Source organism: Cydia strobilella, chromosome 12 (genome assembly GCF_947568885.1).
Source record: "Cydia strobilella chromosome 12, ilCydStro3.1, whole genome shotgun sequence".
Taxonomy (NCBI): Eukaryota; Metazoa; Arthropoda; class Insecta; order Lepidoptera; family Tortricidae; genus Cydia; species Cydia strobilella.
Window position 1 is genome coordinate 7961152 of NC_086052.1, and position 25044 is coordinate 7986195.

At 37.6% G+C, this 25044-nt stretch overlaps 2 protein-coding genes across 3 annotated transcripts in view; one reads left to right on the forward strand and one right to left on the reverse strand.

The window, feature by feature from the left end:
* The window catches only part of LOC134746044 (general transcription factor IIH subunit 2), a 250183-nt gene that overhangs the window by 214668 nt on the left and 10471 nt on the right, over positions 1-25044 (reverse strand). The window lies entirely within an intron of this gene.
* LOC134746041 (facilitated trehalose transporter Tret1-like) overlaps positions 1-25044 on the forward strand; it is a 42993-nt gene that overhangs the window by 15982 nt on the left and 1967 nt on the right. For both annotated transcript variants that reach the window (XM_063680258.1, XM_063680257.1), the window contains exons 2-6: positions 1944-2139; positions 8487-8622; positions 15402-15610; positions 16084-16350; positions 23925-24146. In XM_063680258.1, the coding sequence (XP_063536328.1) occupies positions 1944-2139; positions 8487-8622; positions 15402-15610; positions 16084-16350; positions 23925-24146 (1030 nt within the window). The remainder of the gene's footprint in view (positions 1-1943; positions 2140-8486; positions 8623-15401; positions 15611-16083; positions 16351-23924; positions 24147-25044) is intronic.

Sequence of the window (25044 nt, forward strand, 5' to 3'; positions counted from 1 at the left end):
TTTAAAGTATCCCCAATATCTCTAATAAATAAGAGGAAAACCAAAGGTTACATTTACAAATCATAAAAGGCTACGATCGAACGGGGATCGATCCCCTTGCGAACTTTTTCAAGGCTAACTATGTATGTATTTGCCGTTGCACACAGTCCACTCGCTTCAAGCAAACCATAATAAGTGATCTCCTGTTTACATAGGTATCTGAATACAGGTCTCCAGATCACATTCAAGTATATTAGTTTAATAATTACATAAAAACCCTATAAGAGAATCACATTTTCATAGACATTCCAAATAGACGAGCGTTAGCGCGCGTCATTCGCGTATCGACGTTGTATTTATTATTTCACTCCGCAGCCACGATGAATATCTATTATTATCTACATGGGCTGTTTCTAAAATATCTGAACATGAACTGTTCTGAAATATGTAGGCACCTTGTATTTTTGCATAGGTACCTTTCATACCTACCTATTTATATCGCCTATTCGAAAAAAGGCTTTTTCTTTCCCGCTAGGAGGGATCAAAGAGACACTTTTCTGTTCTAGGACACTATTGTTTTTGCTTTTTTGTATACAATTTTTTTGGAACAATAATTTTAGATATTTCCACCTTGGGCGTTAACACTTGAATCCCTCACCACGCTCAGGATTCAATTATAGAATCCTTCCCTTCGTTCAGGATCCAATGTACGCCCTTGCCGTAGATATGTCATTTTCCTCCCTTGTGACACAATTTACTATTATATATGTACATATAAGTGCACAGTAAACACTCAATGTAAATTCACCGAATTTTCATATAAAATATCTGAACATGAACTGTTCTGAAATATGTAGGCACCTTGTATTTTTGCATAGGTACCTTGCATACCTACCTATTTATATTTCACATCGCCTATTCGAAAAAAGGCTTTTTCTTCCCCGCTAGGAGGGATCAAAGTGGCACTTTTCTTCCCTGCTAGGAGGGATCAAAGAGACACTTTTCTGTTCTAGGACACTATTGTTTTTGCTTTTTTGTATACAATTATTTTGGAACAATAATTTTTGATATTTCCACCTTGGGCGTTAACACTTGAATCCCTCACCACGCTCAGGATTCAATTATAGAATCCTTCCCTTCGTACAGGATCCAATGTACGCCCTTGCCGTAGATATGTCATTTTCCTCCCTTGTGACACAATTTACTATTATATATGTACATATAAGTGCACAGTAAACACTCAATGTAAATTCACCGAATTTTCATATAAAATATCTGAACATGAACTGTTCTGAAATATGTAGGCACCTTGTATTTTTGCATAGGTACCTTGCATACCTACCTATTTATATTTCACATCGCCTATTCGAAAAAAGGCTTTTTCTTCCCCGCTAGGAGGGATCAAAGTGGCACTTTTCTTCCCTGCTAGGAGGGATCAAAGAGACACTTTTCTGTTCTAGGACACTATTGTTTTTGCTTTTTTGTATACAATTATTTTGGAACAATAATTTTTGATATTTCCACCTTGGGCGTTAACACTTGAATCCCTCACCACGCTCAGGATTCAATTATAGAATCCTTCCCTTCGTACAGGATCCAATGTACGCCCTTGCCGTAGATATGTCATTTTCCTCCCTTGTGACACAATTTACTATTATATATGTACATATAAGTGCACAGTAAACACTCAATGTAAATTCACCGAATTTTCATTTATTCTTGTGTTTATTCGCCAATTTCGTTCATAATGCGGCGACTACGGCGATAACAAGGTCCCAAAGGCTTACAAACTGATTAAACAACTGTTATTCTGTATGGCGTCACGGAACGTTTTTCGGTACTTTTACGGATATTTGTTTTTTATTTCCCATTTTTGTTTCACATTCTCTTCCCTTCCTTCATGCTTGAATACGTATAGGTAATGTACCTACACTACCTACCCTACTTAATTATATTTTTTACAGCGATGGCGCTCATGAGGCAATGCTCGGCGCCAACAAGAAGCCAAAAATCACAAAGACCAAAGAAACCCAGGAGGCGGAGAAATCTGAAGAGTATGAGGCTCTGCAGAGCTTCTTGCGCAGCATCAGCTCGACCGCCACCCTCCCGCCATACGTTAAGGGGGAAACGTTCTCTTCGTATCGAGGAGTCTTTAACCAGGTGAGTGTTGCTTTGCTTGTTTTTACAAGCTTTTATATATTTAACTTGCCCTGCTAGTTATTCTGTTAGTGTGGGTCAAATCTTGGAAAGCTAAATTTGACCCACTTCCCGATTGAGCTAAAATTTTGCATACATATGTAAATCGGATGACTGATCATGATGGAAACAGGTGTTTGCTTTGGCCATGGGAACTGTGATAAAGCAAAAAATAAATCAGCCTATATACGCCTCCTCTCATACGCAAGAGGGCTTGGGCTATAAAACAACGCAAACTAATTGTGTTTTGGTTGTTGGAATTGATGAGTATTAGTTGCATATGGAAAGAAAAGTGGGTCGGTATACAAAAATCTCATTCCCCTGGCTATACCTATTCACAAATTCTCAGGAAATTCCGCTTTATTCGCATCTCATTTTTGGTGACTGTAACTCGTGCCAAGTTCCATCTACAACCAAAACAGCTAAGCGGAATCTCTTGGGAATTTGCGAATAGGTATAGCCAGGGAAATGAGATTCCAGGGGAATAAGAGTACAATGACCTAAGTACAGTCAGCGATAAAAGTCATAAAAGCTTGTATAAAAAATGAATTTTTTTCCAAAAACTTATTTAATATCAGAACGCACAATTGTTCAATTCAGTTAATTCTTAATTTCTAACAGCCTTCGCCTGGCGCCTCAGACAGACATTGCCTAAAAAAAATTGATTGTTTTATTTATTCTCTCGTTGTACCTACAATTTATTACGATTAATGATTGCAAGATATAGTATACCGGTACATTCTTTACTTCATTAGTTACTTAACTAACATTTCATACAGTAGGCAAGCCGGTTCTTATCTCCATGAACTCAATTAAACTCAGAAAATGTAAGGTCGGAAAACCTTTTAAAGGGAAAAATCTCAGTCATTCGTGATAACACGATTTTGATTGCTTCTAGTTCATTTCAATAGTTATTTGTTAAAAAAGGGGGCAACGTTTTAGTTTAACTGCTCGTGTTAATATTGATACCAGAGCAAGCGAAATATTCCAAATTGGAACCACGAGCGCAGCGAGTAGTCCGAAAAGTGGAATCTTAAGCGTTGCGAGGGTTTCAAGGCACGAGGATTAAACAAATTTCGCCACCGAGTGAAAACAAAAATTTTCACCACACCTACGCAAGGAAATCAAACCACATCAATTCAAAATCAATGTTATTGAAATTTATCATTCAATATCATAATCTAAAAGTCAATTCTACCAGCCAACATAAGGAAACAATTCAAAATTTGCATTTGATTACTTTGCTTCGACATATGTTGATAAAATGCAACTCATTTTTTTCCCTCACTAGCCCGGAAAGTTGTCTTTTATCCTTCAAAACAAGCGGGGAAAAACGCGTTTTATCCACTAGTGGGGAAAGTAATTTGACCTTGGACGGAGCGTGTTTAAGTAGCTTGACAGATAACAAAACGTAAAACGCTCATGATAATGGTTCGTTCGATATTAAATATCATTAAATAAATGGTTTGAGAATCTAATAAAAAATACCAAATATAGCTTTGTTTAATGATTTTAAGTCATAAACCTTAAAATTCCATAATAAATGAAAAAAAAAATGAAAAATGTTTATTTCTTTTAAAACATACAGGTTATTTTACAATGGTAAAGATCTTCTAGTAGGTATACAATACCTGTGGCAGGAGATCCTGGTTTATTTTTTTATAATGATGTTAAATATAATTCTGAAAGCACAAGTTGAGTCAATGAAATTTCAAAACGCATCGTTAACATTTTATACGTCAGAAATGTCAACATTGTCAACAAGTTTTTTACTTAAAATCTTTTCTCACCGACTCGCGTAAAAATACACAACTTCCAGAGTTTTCTGTTATAATATCGTAAAAAAATGAGTGATTCCAGTGATGAAGATGATCTAACGCCTGTGGATGTTGCACTTTCCTCGCTATAGTAAGGGGAAAAGTTTTGTGTTACACACGGGTGCAAATGTAATTTACTTCTCGTGTGTTTAAACACTCGCGGGTAAAATACAACTTTGCACCCTTGTATAACAAATAACTATTTTCTCAATGTACTTTTTTTTGAAAATGTAAAATACAGGTTGTTTTTTTTTTTCAAAATAGCCTTATGCGAAGTGAATCTAATGGACCAACCCCGCAACTGCCTGTCCCATAGAAAACGACATCGGCCCAGCTCAGCCGAATTAAAATAGGTAATACAATGCGTTTGGTCAGCTATGATGGAGCCGTTAACCACGTTCGAGGAATTGTATCGACAAACGGCCCCCCATAACGATTTTTTCTAAAGCATTTTTAAATTGCACCACTTTAAAGTTTTCTTGCACCAAACACGGCCCAAGTGCGCCCGTAAATTAACCATTAAGATAGTTTAAGTGCGATTAACCATTATCTGTCTAAATATCGGTCGCACAACATCTATGATAGTTCTTATACTTGGGATGCAATCTTGTTAATTGGGATCAAGTGGTGTTTGCCCAATGAGACGACATTGGACGGCAATTTTTTATGGCATAGTGGCCATAAACATCATTCCTAAATGTTAGGTACATAAAAGTTTCCACAAACTTTAAAATTAATTTAAAAAAAAAAACATAATATAAAATTGATTAATGAAATAAAAATTGTCTGAGAAAAAATAAAGGTAGGCTCCACCATAGATTTCCAAACACATTGTATATATATGATATTTTATAACTATTTCAAGGTTATGAATTTTTGTTCAGTATGAACAACTATAGGTACATTCACCTCTCAAAGTGTGAGTTTAAAAAACACAGCCTGTAGTCTGTCTACCTATTATGCCATAGCCATCATTATTTGTTATGTGTTCGTGGCAATTTATTAAGTTTAGTAGCATTTCAATAATCTTCAATTTATACAGCAATGATAGCCCGTATATGACGTATATGTGTGATGTGTCACATTAACTATTAGGCCCAGGCTTATTATTTGAGATGGAGTTGGAATCCGCCATAAAAATCTACGTTTCACTTCGTTCCAACTACTTATACCAATCATCTCAATTGTAACAAACAACCATACTAAGTGCCTACTTGCACCTTCTTCAATCAGATATCAATATTCATTTAAACTCATAAAAATATTACATAGGTAATGCAGGTCAATTTACGTTTTATCGAGAGAACAAATCATACCGCGATGAAAATAACTTCTTTAAACTATTCTAAGGTTTATATTTACATAAAGGTAAAAAGGCGCATTTTTGTGAAGAAACTTGTCACCAGAAATTTTGCTAGGGGCAGAATATTGAAATGAAACCTTTTCGTCACCTATCTCGCGTTGTCCCGGCTTTATTTGCCACGGCTCATGGGAGTCTAGAGTCCGCTTGGCAACTAATTTGCAAGACACTTAAGACTAGTTAAGACACTAGGTTTTACGAAAGCGTCCTTCTGCCATCTGACATAGGTATATCTTGACCTTTTCGAATACTTCGATCGTCTTGCCTTTTATCGTCTCTTAAATCCCATTTTAATTCTAGTTGGCCGTTACTCTTAATTGTAACAATTGATCTCTTTAACTTGTTGTTATTGTTTACAAACAATGTACTACCTAACCTACCTAATAAGCATTTGTAAGGTCAATGACGAATTGAGCAGCGAATATACCAATAGATCGTACATCAAATTAGATTCTACACTGAATGGTTATCCACTCAGGCCGCGTTCATTTTGAGAAACTAGAAGAACCACAAACACAAACAAGGTTGTATTTCGACTTTCATAAAGCATTCGATTAAGTCGATAATGATGTGCTGCTTAAGAAGCTGTCAACTGCAGGTTTTAGCAGTCAGTCACTGACTTGAATTACTAGCCAATTACTTATCGGAAAGGTACCAATTTGTCCAATACAAAGGCGAGCGATCTTTTCCGTTCTTGGTCAGTTCGGGTATTGGGCAGGAAAGTTAGCCTCGGCCCCCTTCTATTTCTGATCCTTGTAAATGATCTACCAATGGCACTCAGTCATTCGACGTGCCTTTTATTTGCCGATGACCTGAAATTAGCACTACCAATTTTTTTTTTTTTTTTATTAACAAAAAAAAGAAAAAAAGAAAAGATTCTTCGCTACTGCAACTGGATATCGACAGTGTTTCCGCATGGGTTCGTAATAACAGTTTAACCTTGAACAATGAGAAATGCTCAGTCATACTCATAACCTATACGCGTAATCGGCTCCCCATAAACCGTCCCAACACAATAGATGGACAAACCCTGAAACGCGTCACAGAAATTAAGGACCTCGGTACATGGTTTGACGCGCAGCTCACGTTCAATCAGCATATTACGAAGATCTGTAACGAAGCCCAAAGATGTTTAGGGTTTGTCATACGCCACACCAAGCTATTCACTATAACAGACACGCTACGACTATCTTCTACAACGCATGCGTTTGGATAAAGTTAGAAACGAATTGCAAGCATTTGGGATCCCCATGAAAAGCATTCCACGGTTTTGAGTTCAAAAATCCTTCGTAAGGTTCCTAGATACAAGAAATTATACGGCTAGACTTATATTGACCGGGATATAGACCGTGATTACCTTTTGGTACCATTGGTTAACAAGTGTGAATGCGACCGTTGGTAACGTTGAAAGTGAACGCAGCCGACGCGCAAGAATGAGGGTAGACAGAGCGCTGTCTACACAACTTTGACACCCACCCGCTATCTTCAGTCACCCGTGAACATGATGCATGTAACTGCGTCGAAATATCGGGAGCTCACAAATAATACAAAAGGTAATCACGGTCTATATCCCGGTCAATATAAGTCTAGTGAAACTAACCGTGAATCATTCAAAACTCTATAGGTAATTATACGGCTGTTATCCACTACTATATCCGACACTATTCGTGTTAGGTATGGTAGACACACGACCCACGAAACTCACAGAAGCGTATACCTACCTAGTCAAATATTTCTTACAATTAATACGAGGGGCAATAACTAACCCTCAATTATTGTCACAAGTAGCGCTCCGTGTCCCCCGTCTCACCGCTAAAGTGCTACGCCCTCGACGCCGCGGTCTCTTCGCTGTCCCAGCAGCCCGAACTCGCACGCTTGCTAACTCTCCTCTTCATCAAGCGCAGACGCTACTTAACGATATTTTGGACAGCAATGACCAGTTTGATATCTTTGTAACAACCGAGACCAAGTAGCTGCATCCTGTAGCTATATTGAAAGAATTGTTACCACACTAGCTCCATCATTTAACATTAAGTATAAATATTGTAAATTTTAAATAACTCCCGAGCATGTCATTAAGTCACATGACACCACATTAAGTACATATTTGATATGTACAGTAAGATTGTAAATTAAATAGGTGCAACCATGTTAGGTGCAAGACGCTCTTTGATTGTTTATCTTCACACTTCCATCATTAAAATCATCAGTGTTAAACGCTTTGCCTGTCTTAACCCGTGTTAATGGTTATGGCTAAGCACACAAGGCGGACGTCTCAGTTGGCAAACACCATTTGATCCCAATTAACTAGATTGCTTCCTCGTGTCTCGCTAACAAAGACATACGACAAGTAGGTACCTACATGCGAGCTGAGTCTAATTACAGCTATATATAGGTATATATCTAAAGGTTGTCCTCTATTCAGCAATACAATTACCCACGGCTCGGTGACAGTGGCCTTTATGTAGTCTAATTTGCATTTTTTTTTTGTAATGTAAAAAAGTCATTAAGACGGTTTTAGTCTCGAAGAAGCCTTATTCACTTAAATTTTGGCCATACATTTCGCTAGTTGTGTCTCTTCCCGCTTGCAACAAACCACGAAGTAAGATCAAGATCAAATTTAATTTTCATCAAAAATTTTGCCAGCTCAAGCATAAGTGAAAAGCAAAACATGTCGTGAAATCAATCAATCATGGATTATGGCAACTTTTAAAAGCCACTAAACCAGCTAAGCAAGTTTATCAAAGAGAAAGCAACAAAAACATTTTGTATTTATATTTATTTAGGTACCTACCTAATTTTATGTAAATTCCTTAATTTTTTATATGCAATCCGCCTAAAGTTTTGAAAAAACTAGGTTTATAGTTGCTTTGCTACAGATGTGTACCTACGCTGCGGAAATTTTGCAGAAAGTTAAAAAAGTTTAACAAGAAATCAAAGAAGTTTCCATTTTGGGTATGAAAAATTTCGTTCCCAATAAAAACTTTCGTCTGCCCTCGCTATAATTATATGCATTTTTTGTAGATTTCGTTTTTGGATTATTTTAAAAACGGCAGAGCCTTGTAAGTTCGCGAATCGCGATTAGCGATATCTACAGCTCACAGAGCCACTGTTAAAGGTGTTTTTTGTTGCAGTGCCTCGTGACGTGCGCCGTTTTAATTTTGGCCGCGGGGGCGGGACATCCTATCGGCTTCTCCGCCGTCGCGCTCCCGCAGCTCAGGAACGAGACTTCCAACATGAGAATAGACGAAGATATGGGATCGTGGATCGGTAAGCATGAATATGAAAACTGTAAGACTATAACGTTACAGACGTAGTCGAAAGCAGAATTTGTTAGGCGGGCGAGATGTTGAAAATCTTATTGTTAGCACAACTGTATGTATTGTTAAGGGAGTAAGATCGCGTAGATAATTTTAACCCCTTTACTCGCTTAGCTGCTACTGCAGCCTTCTCTACTGCCGCTAACCGGACAGCCGTGCACTAAAATGGATACATAAATGCAACATATTGTAAATGTTAATTTGACATCTGATCGAATTAAATGGAACTGGATGGTATGGCCCTGTACATTATAGACTGTCAAGTTTTATGTTCGACAATATCTGCTACTATAAGTAACCTATCATTTGAAATATGTAATGCATGACATTATAATACTCTTACTCAATTAAAACTTGGTATTCAAGGATTTTGCAATGCCCTGACCGGGTATCATGTACAGATTACCGCGGACAATAGCCGGATTGTAGTCGTGTGCTTACATGGTCCTAAAATACCTACTTTTCTAGTTGTCCCAAACCCACACCCACAAGATCTATCTGGTTGGTTATCAAGTTCTGTTACCAGAGTTTTCACGGAATAAAAGGAAATAGGTAGCGACTTTTAATTATTCATGTACATATACAGTTATAAATTGGAAATTCCCAAGTCTAACCTCATCCATAGACAACGCTTTAAGAGATTCACTTTGCAAAATTCTAAATATTTCCCTAAATTCCCAAACTTGGTCCCAGGCCACTCTGCCTATTCAATACGGCGGTTGGCATTCGCTTCTCGGGCGACCTGACTCTACCAGCTTTTCTCTCGTCTGCCCACAGCTCTCAGTGGTATCCTTAATGTTTCCAATCCCGCTGATGTGGTAGTGATAGTGACAGGCTTGGCAGATGGCGCCGCTTTCCCCACCGAGAGCCTACCGACAGAAAAAGCTAGCCAAGCTGCCTGGGACCAAATAATAATAAAAATACTCGTATCTTCCTCAACAAACTAATTTAATCTCGTGTTATAGGCGATGTAAGTAATTAGAATACCTACGATTGCGTGATAAGATCAGATTATTCTAGCGTATTACAGTTGCGGTAACAGGATTAAGCAATAAGCTGATAAATCTTATCGGTGATCTGATTTATCTTTGTGACTATTTTGTCTACTAATATTTGTTAAGATTAATATTATGATACAGCTACAGATACAGATCTTTTATTGGTAAAAATAAAATACATTTTACAAGTCATTCAAATTCTTAAGAATAAAATAAAAATAAAATTAATATTCACAATAATAAGTTGATAATTTGGAAGAAGTTACGATATGGGATTAATGATCATTTCGCATAGACAGCATGAATTCGTCGATCGAGTAGTAAGCCTTAAGAGTGTTATGAGATAATAGTACAATGATTTATCTCTCAGTATAGTGACGTCACAAGTCACAAGCCGCGAGCTATTTGTATGGGCCGTTTTTAGGGTTCCGTACCCAAAGGGTAAAAACGGGACCCTATTACTAAGACTCCGCTGTTCGTCTGTCCGTCCGTCTGTCTGTCTGTTACCAGGCTGTATCTCATGAACCGTGATAGCTAGACAGTTGAAATTTTCACAGATAATGTATTTCTGTTGCCGCTATAACAACAAATACTAAAAACAGAATAATATAAATATTTAAATGGGGCTCCCATACAACAAACGTGATTTTTTTGCTGTTTTTTTCCGTAATGGTACGGAACCCTTCGTGCGCGAGTCCGACTCGCACTTGGCCGGCTTTTTTTGGGGTTCACGCCCCCGCCACATTTATTTTCGTATTTCGGAAGTTTTTGGTGTGCAATAGCAGGAATACATTTTCCAAAAAATTCATGCATGCATGATTATATTGATTATGCATTAGGTATGATGTAATGCAAACGTGCCTCTAATAAGGAAAACATTTTTTCCTATTGTTTTCCTATGGGTTGGTACCTCCGTCAATTGGAGAATCGACTAGTATTATGCTCTAGCTAGGCTAATAGGCCAATTCGAAGTTCGAACGTGTGTTCGGAATAGTGTCAATGTGACACCATAAATGAATTCAGCACCCCCGAGTTATACGAGAACGATACCGAACACAGCCTAGCAGCTTCACTGATGTAGATATCTAGATAAAATTGAGAGCCCTAAATAAACTTTCAAGAGCGGATATCTCAAAAACTATTCAAGCTATCGAAAAACTTGACTAAATGAAACTTGTAACAAATTAAATTAACTTTCATTTTGTATTAATGGCCATGTCGCTAAGCTGCATAGTTTCCGAAATATAATCGAAAAACCCAAAAATAGGACCTTCAAACCCACTCCCCCCCCCCCCTCCGGGTCAAAGGCTATGGCCGGGGACTTTTGATATGTTCACCTCCTACCTAGTCCAAACAAAGTTAAGGAGTAAAAAATTGTGTTCTAAGCATTTCCCTCTACAACTTTTTTTGAGCATTTATTTCCTGCCGGATCCCTCTATAATACAGTTTGAAAAAGACGGGTAGTCTATCTCGCGGCGACATACTGTCGCGCCAATCATGTGCTAGGCCTGCTGGCCTATATCAGTCTACGTTCGAACTGGCCTGTATGTTAAACAAATGAATAACTTGCGATACGCTAACCTAAACGAATTATAAATTAAATGAGTTGATATGACAGTTTCGTGTTTAAGTAGGTACCTAATATATAATCTGTGCTATATTAATAACTGTAGTTAAAGAACTCCATTGCGCTATTGCACGATGACACTGCAAAAAATCGTTAAGTATCTACCTAACAAATTACGTCAGTGTTTAGGAAAAAATTGGCAAACAACAGTTACCTATTCCCGAATTAACTCGTTTTTTTTATATTGCTCTACTATTCTTGTGTATACTCCTACGTTTCCTACAGCCATATACATAGTTAGGCACAAGAATAATACCTACACATTCACCTTTTTTCAATGACATAAGAGAGGTGAAATGAAGCGCTGGTGGCCTAGCGGTAAGAGCGTGCGACTTTCAATCCGGAGGTCGCGGGTTCAAACCCCGGCTCGTACCAATGAGTTTTTTGGAACTTATGTACGAAATATCATTTGATATTTACCAGCCGCTTTTCGGTGAAGGAAAACATCGTGAGGAAACCGGACTAATCCTAACAGGGCCTAGTTCCCCCTCTGGGTTGGAAGGTCAGATGGCAGTCGCTATCGTAAAAACATGTCAATTCTTAGGACTAGTTGTCAAGCGGACCCCAGCCTCCCATAAGCCGTGGCAAAATGCCGGGATAACGCGAGGAAGACGATGATAAGAGATAAGAGAGGTGATATGAAATGAAATACTGAAAACACGTGGATAACCGTTACTATAGGTAGCATAAGTTGCACACCTGTTCGAAGCAGTCAGTACGGAATTCAATAAAGCTTGTAATAGGTTATGCTTAGGGGCAATTTGACATCTAAATGATGTCAGTCGCCCGTGCGTCTCGCTCGCGCCAAAACATGTACGGACTACGGACAAGGACGAGCGAAATGCACGCGCGCCTGACATCATTTAGATATCGTTTTTATGCGACATGTAAGTTTCAACTGGCCTCTAAGATACAGTCGGAAATAGATATATGTACTTATGTACGAGTATAAGTAGGTATTGTACTCGTAGAGTCGTAGTTTCACCACAGGACGGACACGCTATACATCAAAAATCACTTGCGTTTCTATGTGTGAACGGCACGTCTGTCTGTACACGCGGCATGCGTCATTGTGTGAGTTAGGGTCGGTTGCACCAACTGTTTGTCATCGTTAAAGAGTTCGCTAGATTGTATTGTATGGAAAGTTTCATAGTAAACCGCCGCGGCGCGCCGCGGGTGACGTTGATCAGTCTGTCAAGTGCGGATGATGCACACCTGGCACTAAGTTGCTTAAAAACAGTACTGAGCGCTCGGCAAAAGGTCGTCAATCTGCTGTCGCGGGGCGAGGTAATTCGAATCGGGGCGGGGCGGTGCGTGGCCGTTCTGTATGATAATACAATTACAACGTATTCTGTATAGTTTCACAGAGAATGGATAAAATAAGGCAATATGCGAAGTTTGGTGAAGATTTGTACCTAATATTTATAACTATTTTATACGCTCATTACTTAACAAAATTATGAGTTCCTGAAAACCGAAATCATAGAGACCAACTCATGTCATGGAGTGAACTTAAACTTTAAATCGGATAGATAGGTATTTAAGTGCATGATATGCATATTTATTACCAGACAACGCTACGCAAAGGAGGGATACGTGTTTATCAGTATATACCTATGTTTGTTCCTTTGTGGCGCTCTACTCTAGAGATAGAACGCATCCATATTAAATTAATTACGATATTCGCTCAGTGTATTTTATAGAAATGTTTTGGCAAAAATTTAATTTTTGGTACAAGTTTTTATCGCTGACTGTACTTTTTTTCCACAGGCAACTAATACTCATCGAGACAATTCTAAAAACCCCAAACACAATTAGGTTGCGTTGTTTTATTATTATTATTTTTTTATTATTTTTTATTTAATAAAATACAGAGTATTCATACAATAATCATAGCCCCGCAAAACTCAATAATGAGTTTGACTGAGGGGTCATCAGTCTCTAGTTACATATGTACTTAGCTTAATTTTATAGTTGTGAAATTACTACAAAATATTGAGGTAGTGTATTTTTAACATAGATTTAAATTTATTAGACTTCCTATTTTCACATCTTATGGCTTCGGGCAAACTATTAAGCAAATATGGTATTCTTTTCCTAAGGGTTCTATCCCCGTAGTAGTTATTAATTCTAGGAACGCATAGTTTGCCTGAAGTCACAGCCTTTGTGATGTAAGTGTGATTAACTGGTGTTAATGCATCCTCTGAGCTAAGCTCCTGCCGGCCATGGTTATTGGTCGCAAGTAGGTATTTATGTTTTAAACTGACAGGTAAGATGTTGCAAATTTTGAATAGAAGTCTGTAGTTACCTTTACATTTGAGTTTAGTTTATCACAGAGTTCCTATGACCACCTCCTGTCTTCATCATCAGATCAGCTCGATGGTACCATAATATTGCATTGTCACTTGTCACCCGACTTACATGCGTATGCAAATTTTCAGCTTCATCGGAAACCGGGAAGATGGTTAAATTATTTACCTTAGATTCCATTACATAGTTTAGGTTGCGTTGTTTTATCACAGAGTTCCTATGACTAATAAGTTTTGAAGTAAAACACAACTTAGGGAAAATGCTTACTTTTACTCCATAATCATTCTAATGACAGATGACATAAAATCGAGCGGTAACAGTGACAACCAGTATGTTGCCATGTATATAATCGAATATATCACAATGACTACCTCCTGTCTTCATCATCAGATCAGCTCGATGGTACCATAATATTGCATTGTCACCCGACTTACATGCGTATGCAAATTTTCAGCTTCATCGGAAACCAGGAAGATGGTTAAATTAGTTACCTTGGATTCCATTACATAGTTAGTTACATACAGGTCGACCTAATAAAAACGTGTTAAAAAAATCTATTAAATGAGTAATGCTGACATTTAAAAGAAGCTGAAACCATTTACTCCTCGCATAATTAAACGATTAAAATAAAATTGTTCTTTGACATGATAATTGTGTCATTTAAGTTATGGCTACACGAGTCGTCTCGTGACATTAGCATTTACCTAGACCGCTTTTTTATTTGTAAGGATGGATGCGATTATTTGCCGCTCCGGATATGGCCGGGCATTAGTTAACAAAAGGTTAATGCCGTTTTTTGCTACAATGGCAAACTACATCATCATCCACCTCCCACCCATTATGATGTCTCATGTACACCGAGTTTGAAATAAATAATAAATAAGTAGGTATAGAATAAGTACGTACACTCTTAAATATGTATAACTGATTATCACTAAACTTAGGTACGTAAGAGTAAGCAGTAATGACTGCGGAAACCAAACAACTTAGCAAATTTATTTGTAACTAGGTACACTCTTAAAAGTACACCTGTAAAAAGAGTTGAACGCTTTCAACACGTTCAAATATATTTTTAATACAGTTGCTCAAAAAGTGCTACTTTTCGTGGCTGTTTAGCGTGTGGAAAGTTGGTTTTCGCGAACTAGTGCTTTTTACTTTTCCAATTTTTTTTAAATTTTTACTTGTTCCAATTCATGACTACTTATTGATGAGTGTTAATATTAGTTTTCTTTAAACGTCGTAATCAACATAAAAACCTACTGTTAATGTAAGAATACGAAAAATATGCATATTTCATATTTTATTACTTACCTCTTCATCATTATAAGTATTATAACACGTTTATTTTTTAATGTTGAAAAACCATTCTTAATAAGTTGTCTGAATGGAACGGAACGCCTGTCAAAGAAGAGGCGTATTTTCTTACTGCAAGAATGTTTTAAGTTTCCAAAGGCAACATTCGATATTGTTTTTATAAATATACGATACACAAATAATCGTAAATAATGATATTTAGGTAATAATAGTACAATGTTTTAATATTTACAATTGTTTCTGTCTTTTAGAACATGCATATGTCAATGATGTCACAGAATTAATAATATAAAAGTTTCGAATTCCATTCCTTACTTGTTGCTTTTCTTATTTTTTCGCAACTGTATTAAAAAACGTCGTTCGATACACGTGCGGAAATGTAATGACATACTTTCCGCACTAGCATCGAAATGTACTATTTCAGAGGATTAATGTTTGTTAATAAAGTCTTTGTTCTCTAAACATATTTCTTTTTTGCAGCCAGCATTCATTCCGCCGCCACGCCCCTTGGTTCGATGGTCTCCGGTCCCATAATGGAGTTCATCGGCCGGAAGCGCACGCTACAAAGCAGCACGCTGCCCCTCGTCATAGGGTGGATCATCATAGGCACGTCCATACACAACGGCATGCTGCTTTTCGGCAGAGTGCTTTGTGGCTTCGCTGTTGGAGTCATGGCAGCACCTTCACAGGTAAGATTTCCTTTATAATAGGTTCATGAGCCGTAACGTTACAGACTCTACCCTCATTATAAGCTGAATCATCATAGGCACGTCCATATACAACGGCATGCTGCTGTTCGGCAGGGTTCTCTGTGGCTTCGCTCTTGGTGTCAGCGTCGCGCCTTCACAGTAAGATACATTTTTTGTAGCTTACGAGTCGTAAGCTAACGTTTCAGAAATCTACAAATTTCCTCATACAGTCCATTTGCAACGGCATGCAGGTGTTCAACAGGATGTTCGTTGATTTCGGGTTTGGTGTTATTAGAATATGTTATTAATTTAACACATGTAAAAACACATTAAATCCTTATTCTTTTAAGATTTCTCATAGATAACTGTACTTGTTTAAAACCAGTTTTAGACCTAAGTATTATGAGTCCACGTCAAATTTATGACAACTCGACTGCGAAAAGAAACTTGTACATTGCCTTCGTTGTCCTCAGGTTTACTTGGGCGAAATAGCGGAACCGCGGCTGCGAGGCCTGCTGATCGGAACACCATTCGTGGCGTACTCCTTGGGCGTTCTCTATGTATATGCCTTGGGCGGGGTACTACCTTGGCGGTCCGTCGCTCTGCTGTCAATAGTGCTCCCAGTGTTAGCAGTTGTGGCGCTCTGCTTTTCACCCGAGAGCCCTACGTGGCTGGCCAGGCAGGGCAGATTCCACGATGCCATGGCTGCGATGGCTCGGCTGCGCGGTGATCCTGATATTGTAAGTCCTTTTTGGAAATATTCCATTCTGAAATAGGTACTTAACACATCTAAAATTCTACATATCTTAGCGTCCAATTCAACACAACACAACACAAGAGATCACTACACTATTCTTCTACACTCCGCTAGCTAGTAATTTTAATCTATGAAAACATGTATAAATTTCTTTAAAAGGTACTATTTTATTTTGCCGAGGTAGTCAATAATGGAAATGGAATGGAGTCAATTAGAAATACTGCCTATTAAGTAAAGCTAAGCACTTATATTTTGTTTATTGCACCACAAAATAAAACAATTACTAAACTAATCCTTTAAATTAAGTATTATATCTAGGTTACAAAGGTTATTTACTGATAATCTACAAAGACGTAAAAACTTTACAATGATTCACTTTTATGAAAGAACCTAATACTTATTTACAACATATTTAAAACACTAGTTACTACCAATGATAAATATAACTCTGTAATAGATGGATACAGTCTAAGGAAAAAACGTGCCTCGAAAATCAAGAAAATTTGATTCTCGATCGGATGGCGCCACTACCTTTGGCCTACTCTCGTATAGATGGCGTTGGCGGTTTCGTTTGTTATTTAACAATTTTAACTCATATCAGTGAAAGCACATAGGTCAAAATAATATAAAAATAATTAATGCAAATATTGCAAATACAAAAAATCATTTATCCATATATAAATACATTTTTGATATCTTATTTTTAGTTTTAATCGTGTGTCGATAGATCGCAGTGAATTTACTGTGGCTACAAAATTACTATGACAGTACCGCTCTATCCTATTATATTCAATTTGTTAGTACTAACACTAACATATTCATGTGTACTCGTCAACGATGTGGTCGACGTAAAGAATGACATTTAAAATTAAACTGTAGGTAGGTGTGTACCTACACCTATACCTATGTACCCGTTTGTAGAAGTAACGGTAAGACAATGGTTCTACAGTTTGGTAGCTTTATACTCTACTATGACAGTTAGCAACGTAAGTAAGTAAGTAAGTAAATATTTTTTATTGCACCAAAATTATACATTTTACATACATGTAATACTACAAAGAAATATTTAAAGAAAAAATAGAACCAGGTAACAACAGGCGGTCTTATCGCTAAAAAGCGATCTCTTCCAGACAACCTAATGTAGGTGACTTTATGTAATTCGCATTTAACGTTTATATTAACAGTTATCCTTATTTAGCGGTAGGTACCAACCAACCTACATTTACTTATAATTTACCTTATGGCTAAGGTCAATTCATTTCTATATTTACCGTGAAATGTATTATCACTACATATTATAAAACAAAGTCCCCCCACCGCGGCTGTCTGTCAGTATGTCTGTATGTTCGCGATAAACTCAAAAACTACTAAACGGATTTTCATGCGGTTTTCACCTATCTATAGTGTGATTCTTGAGGAAGGTTTAGGTGTATAATTTGTTAAGGTTCTGTGTAACCCGTGCGAAGCCGGGGCGGGTCGCTAGTTATATTTGAACTTTACGGAATATTAAATTAAATTAAATTATCATTTAATTCAGGCATAATACACCCATATGTGTTAGTAACTTACATAGCTAATAAAAATAATGTTAGTGCAATTACAAAACAAGTGCAATATTACTTTACGCACACAATTTTGGATAAATAGGTACCTAATACTCTATCCTTTATATATTAAGTAACTCAATACCTACTAAGTGTATTTTTGCGAGCTCTGGCGACTATTCCAACAGTAAAACATCACTATCGAAATAATCAAATATCACGACATTGGCTAACGACCCCAAAGACAACGAAGTAAACGCCCAAGAACTTTAGTGGCGAAACGCGAGACTGGCTCCGGCTCCAGGGCGTTCAACCTGATATCATCCGAACAGCGCAGATAATATTGAGAGAGTTAAGAGCTGGTAGCCGAGCGACGCTCGTGGATTTAAAGATTAGAACCCCGCAGCAGCAGCAGCAGCTAGTATAAATTAATGTTTCTCAGAAAATTTGTATTGTGTACCTACTAAACATGATTGATGATAACTCTGTAATCAAAAATTTCCACATGAAATTATTTTGGAAACGTCTCATAATATTGTATGGGAAACGTTAACCTTCCATTTCAAAAATTTCCATTTCGTTTATTTCTTGTGAAATTTTCATGATTTTTCCGAATCATTTCCAACTTTTTGAAAACTTTCATGGCAGTGGCCTTCGTACTTATAAATGGTACGTCCCCAGGCCCTATAGGATTCAATAGAGAAGAACTGAGATTAGGAAGAGCAGCGCTAATGGCGCCCAGCGTGCGAAGTGTTTGATTCTACCCATTACCCAAAGTCAATTGTCTGGATACCTTTGGAAGCGCCCTAAAATCACCTAAATAGTAATATGGCAATTAGGGCAGCTCGCTCTGCATTTTCTATCGCGTGTAGGTATAACGGGGAGTGTTTCGAGGAATTGTTCGGATTAATTCCTGCCGCTTCTTTCCGCCATCGCCCTACGCGACAAGATTTCCATCTTCACCAATTTGGCAATCCTCAACTATGCGTTTCTCCAGAAACTTCCTGCCTCGCACAGCTAAACTGTGGAATTAACTGTCGCCTGCGGTATTTCCGGACCGATACGACCTTCAAACCTTCAAGAGCGTACTCCCATCTTAAAGGCCGGTAACGCACTCCGTCCATGGGCGGTGGTTATCGCTTACCTTCAGGCGATCCATCTGGTCGTTTGCCTCCATATCATAAAAAAAACTACCAATCTTATTTTCTGCACATACAAATGTGAAATATCACATGTATTAGATAGAAAGACGGACGTACCGGGCACGTGTAAAAATCTCTTGCATAATTCAGCTAGCACGTTCATAATATTCCATTGTTTGTCATGTGATTCCATCAACCGGTACAAATGGTTGTAATAAGCTCAACAACTCGACAATCACAATTGATGTTTCGTTTCTCGAACGTACGTTGATGTAACCTTACTGACACAAACGCACTTGTGTTTTAATCACTGGTGCTTATGATTCACAGAGATCTGTTGTTCCCTATCTTCGAGAACATGCATAAATATGCCTATTAACTTCTGATTAATATAAGGTCAACATTAACATCTTCATAGATTCAAAGTCAATTTAGCTCATATGATCAGTTTCAAAACATTTCCATTAAATAAATAATCAATTTACTGTTCACATGCGCACTTATGTTTTGATTTTGACCCGTTTTTTCTGATTACTTCACCTGCCTACTCTAGGTTTTCAGGGACGATATTAACGAATTGTCATGACAACCCATACAAAACAATAACCCACGCATTAGTCTAATCTAATAGGGTTAAGTAATGAGAATAAGTATATACCCCCAGGACCGGTGATAACAACTAGTAGGTAGATAAATTGAATTTTAATAATTATTGATCATCCATAATTTTCGTCAAATAAAATTAACTAACAATTTGGTGAAACATATTGCAATAGGCCTTCTTTTTTTATTCACTGGGTGAATAAGTTTTATTACTTACTGTTAATGACATATTAACTACTAGCTGTGCCCGCGGCTTCGCCTGCGTGGAATTCGGTCTGTGTCAGTAAGCGGCTAATTCACCCCTAATTTATCTCCCTGTCCCCTGGAGACAGAACTTAAAGTAAAGTTGACAGATGGATACGCTAGAGGACTGTAGTCCAGATAAAATATTTTACAATTAGGTACCTACCACCAAAGATACATATAACTCCGTAATAGATGGATACAGTCTAAGGAGAAAACATGCCTCGAAAATCACGAAAATTTGATTCTCGATCAGATGTCGCTACTACCTTTTGCCTACTCTCGTATAGAGGGCGTTGACGGTTTCGTTTGTTATTATTTAACAATTTTAACGCATATCAGTGAAAGAACATGGGTCAAAAGAATAAAAATAATTAATGCAAATAAAAAACTGTGGTTACAAAATTTACTATGACAGTGCTCTATAATATTATATCCTCATTGCTACCACTAAATAAAATTACACTCCAAAATGAATATTTTTTTGCCCTTATTCAAATTTTTGACGTGATTTAAACGGCATAGGGTAGTAGGTGTATATCGAACGATACAGTACCATTTTTGTATTTTAACGTCCTTGACTGTACCTATGCAAATCGGGTACCCTACATAATTCCGAAATTTTTTATTCCGAATTTTAGAATGTCGAATTTTATCATTCCGATTTTTAAATGCTCGACCCATCAAAATTCCGACTGTCATAATTACGAATGATGAAAATCACGAAGATTTATATTTCCGAAAACCCAAAAACCCGAATATTGTAAATTCCGAACTACATAATTCCGATGGTGGCAAACACCGAATTTAACATTTACGATTTTCAAAATCACGAATTCGGAATTGCCCTTATTCCGAATTAACGTGATTCCTATTTTAAATATCCCAATTTTTAAATTTCCTTTTTTCTGGCAACAGTTCGTTTTCTTGGGGGTCGCAGTTCTAACCTAACCTAACCCACTTTTCTGGCAACAGTTCGATTTCTTGGGGGTCGCAATTCTAACCTAACCTAACCCACTTCTGGCAACAGTTCGTTTTCTTGGGGGTCGCAGTTCTAACCTAACCTAACCCACTTCTAGCAACAGTTCGGGTTCACAGGTTCGCAGTTCTGTCTAATTTATTTATGCCAAATTTTTATGCCAAAAATATTTTATGCCGAATTTAACATGATGCGGCACGACAGGTACCCGTAATAATTACTAAAACGTGAGTCTTCATTTGAATATCACGGATTTCATTTTTACGATCTTGTAAACAACCGAATTTCTGAATACCGAATTATTATTTCCGATCGGACAATGATTTTTCGGAATTTAGGAATTCGGAAAAAAAAATATTTTCGGAAATGTGTAAAATCGGAACTTTAAGCTTTCTGTCAAGTGACAATCGGATTAAGTTTTCGGAAATAACACATTCGTGATTTTATTCCATCGTGTTTTTAAAAATCGTAATTTTGATATTTCGGACTTATAAATAATCGGGATTATGAAAGTCGTGGTTATAAAAATCGGAAAAAGGTATTTCGGAATATTTGGGTGTTCCCATCAAAATCATGTCATCCAAATCGGTCCTCCAGTCAAATCAGTCTTAAGCATGACGCCGGCGGCGGGCAGCGTCTGCCCCTTTTTTTTTTGTTTTCGGAGTGGGAAATGCATCTGCCCCTACGACTTGTTGATGGTCATAGCGAAGCAGACGCTCACGGGGACCTGTAGGCGTTTGAAGCGGAATGGGAAGTTGCTCGGAATGAGGGGGATACGCGGGATGAACACGGCTTCTCCGGCGCCACACTCCGTCAGGATCTGCGCCTACATATGTATTACGTACGATGTATTTGGGATCACAATCGAACTCGCGCTGGCTTGCCGTTTCAGCCGAAAGCGAAGCGACCTGCCTGGCTAGAGCGCCACTGAGTCTATCACCGCGGTTTTTCTCACTCCTGAGGCCGTGCCCCTTGTGGCCGCAATGCATTGCGAGACTTTCGCGAAAGATTCGATTTTTTTCGGGAAGGCATGGTAACGCGTTTAAGTCCCAAATCGTTTGACATTTACTGAAAAATGTTTTTTTTAAAGTACCCACCTTCGTGACCATTATTAAGAGGAAAGGGCACGGCCGCTTCTCCATGCAAACGCAGTCTCCATTTTTTTGGTTAAAGACTACCCTATGTTCTTCCACGGGACTCAAACTATCTCTATACCAAATTTTATCTAAATCGGTTTAGCGGTTTAAGCGTAAAGAGAAATTAAAAAAAGTTTTTTTCATATTTTTTGTGTTTTCACTCGGGAATAGTGTCATTTTGATATCATAAATAAATTCGGCATACCCGATTTATACAAAAACGATACCTAACTTGGCCTAGTAGCTAAAATGATATAGTTATCAAGATAAAGTTTTTAACCCCTTTTTCACCATGGGGGATGAATTTTTAAAAACGGTGAAAGCAATTTTCTTGCTTTTTAATATAATAACGTTTTGCAAAGTTTTAAGTTCCTAGCTTAAAATAAAATTTGCACCCCAAGACAAACTTTCATCCCCTTTTCAACCCATTTGTAATGGATTCAAACTTTCAACCCCCTTTACAGGGTTAGTTAGGGGACGAATTCTTGAAAACGCTAAAATCACTTTTCCTGTATTATAATAATATGCCCATTATACAAAGTTTCAAGTACCGCACTAAAAAAAATTGATTTCCATACAAACTTTCAACCTCTATTTCACCTCCTTAGGGGATGAATTTTCAAAAAAGCTGAAATTAGTTTTCTTGTATTTCAATAATATATCTTCTTACGAAGTTTCAAATTGCTAGCTTAAAATAAATCTTGAACCCCATACAAACTTTCATCCCCTTTTTAACCCCCTTAGGGGTAAAATTTCTCAAATTTTTATAGCCTAAAACCTGGCCGTTGATTTTTTCGACAGATTAGTAAAGTTTGCATCAAAATCCGTTCAGCCGTTTTCATTAGTTGCGCGGTCAAATAAACAGACAAACAGATAAACAGACAAACAGATAAACAGATAAACAGATAAACAGATAAACAGACAAAAATTCTAAAAACTGTTGGAATGTGTTCTGTTATCGATTCTAAGTATCCCCAGCCAATTTTTTTTCGAATATCTTCCATGTACAGACTTTCGACCCTCTTCCGCTTTATTATATGTATAGATACAAAAATGAAGTTTATAGTTCGAATTAACAAACATACGAGGCCTTCTATGTTGTTAATATTTAATGCTAGAACAAACTCCTGAATAAATTATGTCACGCCATCATGAACAAACGACTGAAACGAAACGAATTCGTTCATCACACCGCATCATCTTCGACAACAGCATAGCCAATGTTAGAAGAATATCTCATATTTATCCAAAATGACTGTTGTAGAGCATACGTTTGAAAAAAAGTACACGTATTTAGATTATTTGTGTCTATTAAAGACATTTGAATTGATTGCTTCCACCGTTGGCGTCTTACCAAGTGTACCAACACATCTTATTTCTTACTCTATAGTGAATTAAACGGGTTTAAATTAAAGTATTTAATGTCCCGTCTTTAAGACCTGCTTGAGGATTGACGTAACTTTTCGGAAATAGGTTCCTACTAAAATTCCGAATGTTTCGTCAACTTAGCAACCGACCTATTTACGTACCACCCACTTTTACTTTCCACGTGTTACAGACATTACCTACGTCATACGTGACTGGGCCTATAACGCAATAAGGAGTCAGAAAATAATTCATTCATTCATTGAGTACGTTAAATAGCCTTCAACTTGACAACACGCAGAATGATGTAATGATACTAGGTAGGTAGGTATCATACTGTCTGCTGTCTAATTCAAAACTAGTAGGTATATTGAATTTATAATACATCCCGACGTTTCATTATAAATTCAATATACGCGATATAATCCGTTTTCATAGTTTTATTTCATGAGTAACTATCGCGGTAACCGAAGACAATATTAGTACTTAGCTACTAATATTAGAACAACTTGGTTGAGTTTGTAAATTAACTACTCTTTTTTTAGGCTCAGCGCGAACTCCACGAGCTGATATCAGCTCGGGAGAAGGAAAAAGCGAGGGGAGAGCACAGTATCCGATTCTTCGCGACTGTGACGCGCGCACCGGTGCTGAAACCGCTACTGCTGATCAACTTGTTCAACATGCTGCAGATTCTGTCCGGTAGCTATGTGGTCATATTCTACGCGGTGGACATGGTCAGGGACTCAGGCGGTGCGCTCGATCCTCAAGTGAGTAAGACTAATTTGAGTTGGCAAATGGCGTTTTTCACAATATGAGCTCCGGCCAACATCAGACACTGTTGTCGCTCGCAAAAATATTTTTATGAATGGTACTAAGTACTGACTGAACACGTGAATCAAATCAAAACTAGGTTTGCACGTTGGAAAATTAACAACACAAAGAGAAGGGCTAATCAAAAACGCCGAAGCGAGTGGAGTGGAGGAGTGCAGAATATACCTACTTGTACCTACATCTTTAATTCTTCGCTTTCTAATATAAATAACTAATGCGACGAGGACCAACGCCTTGTCCAGTGAATATTAATAAAATATCCTGCTACTGCATGTATCAATGTCAATGGCATACCGAAAATGTTCGGGTCATTTATCATAATTTACTGCGTATCGAAGCAAATCGCGACCTTTAAAAATTATCAAGTCACTCTCACGTCTCACGTTTTGCGTCAGGCAGACATCGATCGATGTTGCAAGCTAGCACAAACGTGTCTAGCACATGTTTTTATCATTTAATCAAAAGTTAATCACGGTGACTGACGCATAAAGAAGTGCAAAATATTGCGACATTTTTTTATTGGTAGAATATTCGGCAATGTCATAGAGAAATAGTCAAATAGACAGTTGCGGTCCCCATTATTGGCACGAAATCTGCTCAGTATAGTTTATAAATAAAATCAGCTGTAATAATATCTTACATTACATCAAAGAAATTAGACGCAACTTCGTTTCACTTCATTATTCCAAACTACACTGTGAATAATCATATGACATTACTTTTACTTAAAAGTAATGTCATTACTAGTGCTAGTGTCTGGTCCTTATAAGATATGGTTGCAGGTGTCTCAACCGCTACGCCGTACACACCTGTTACAACTGCCGATCAAGACTT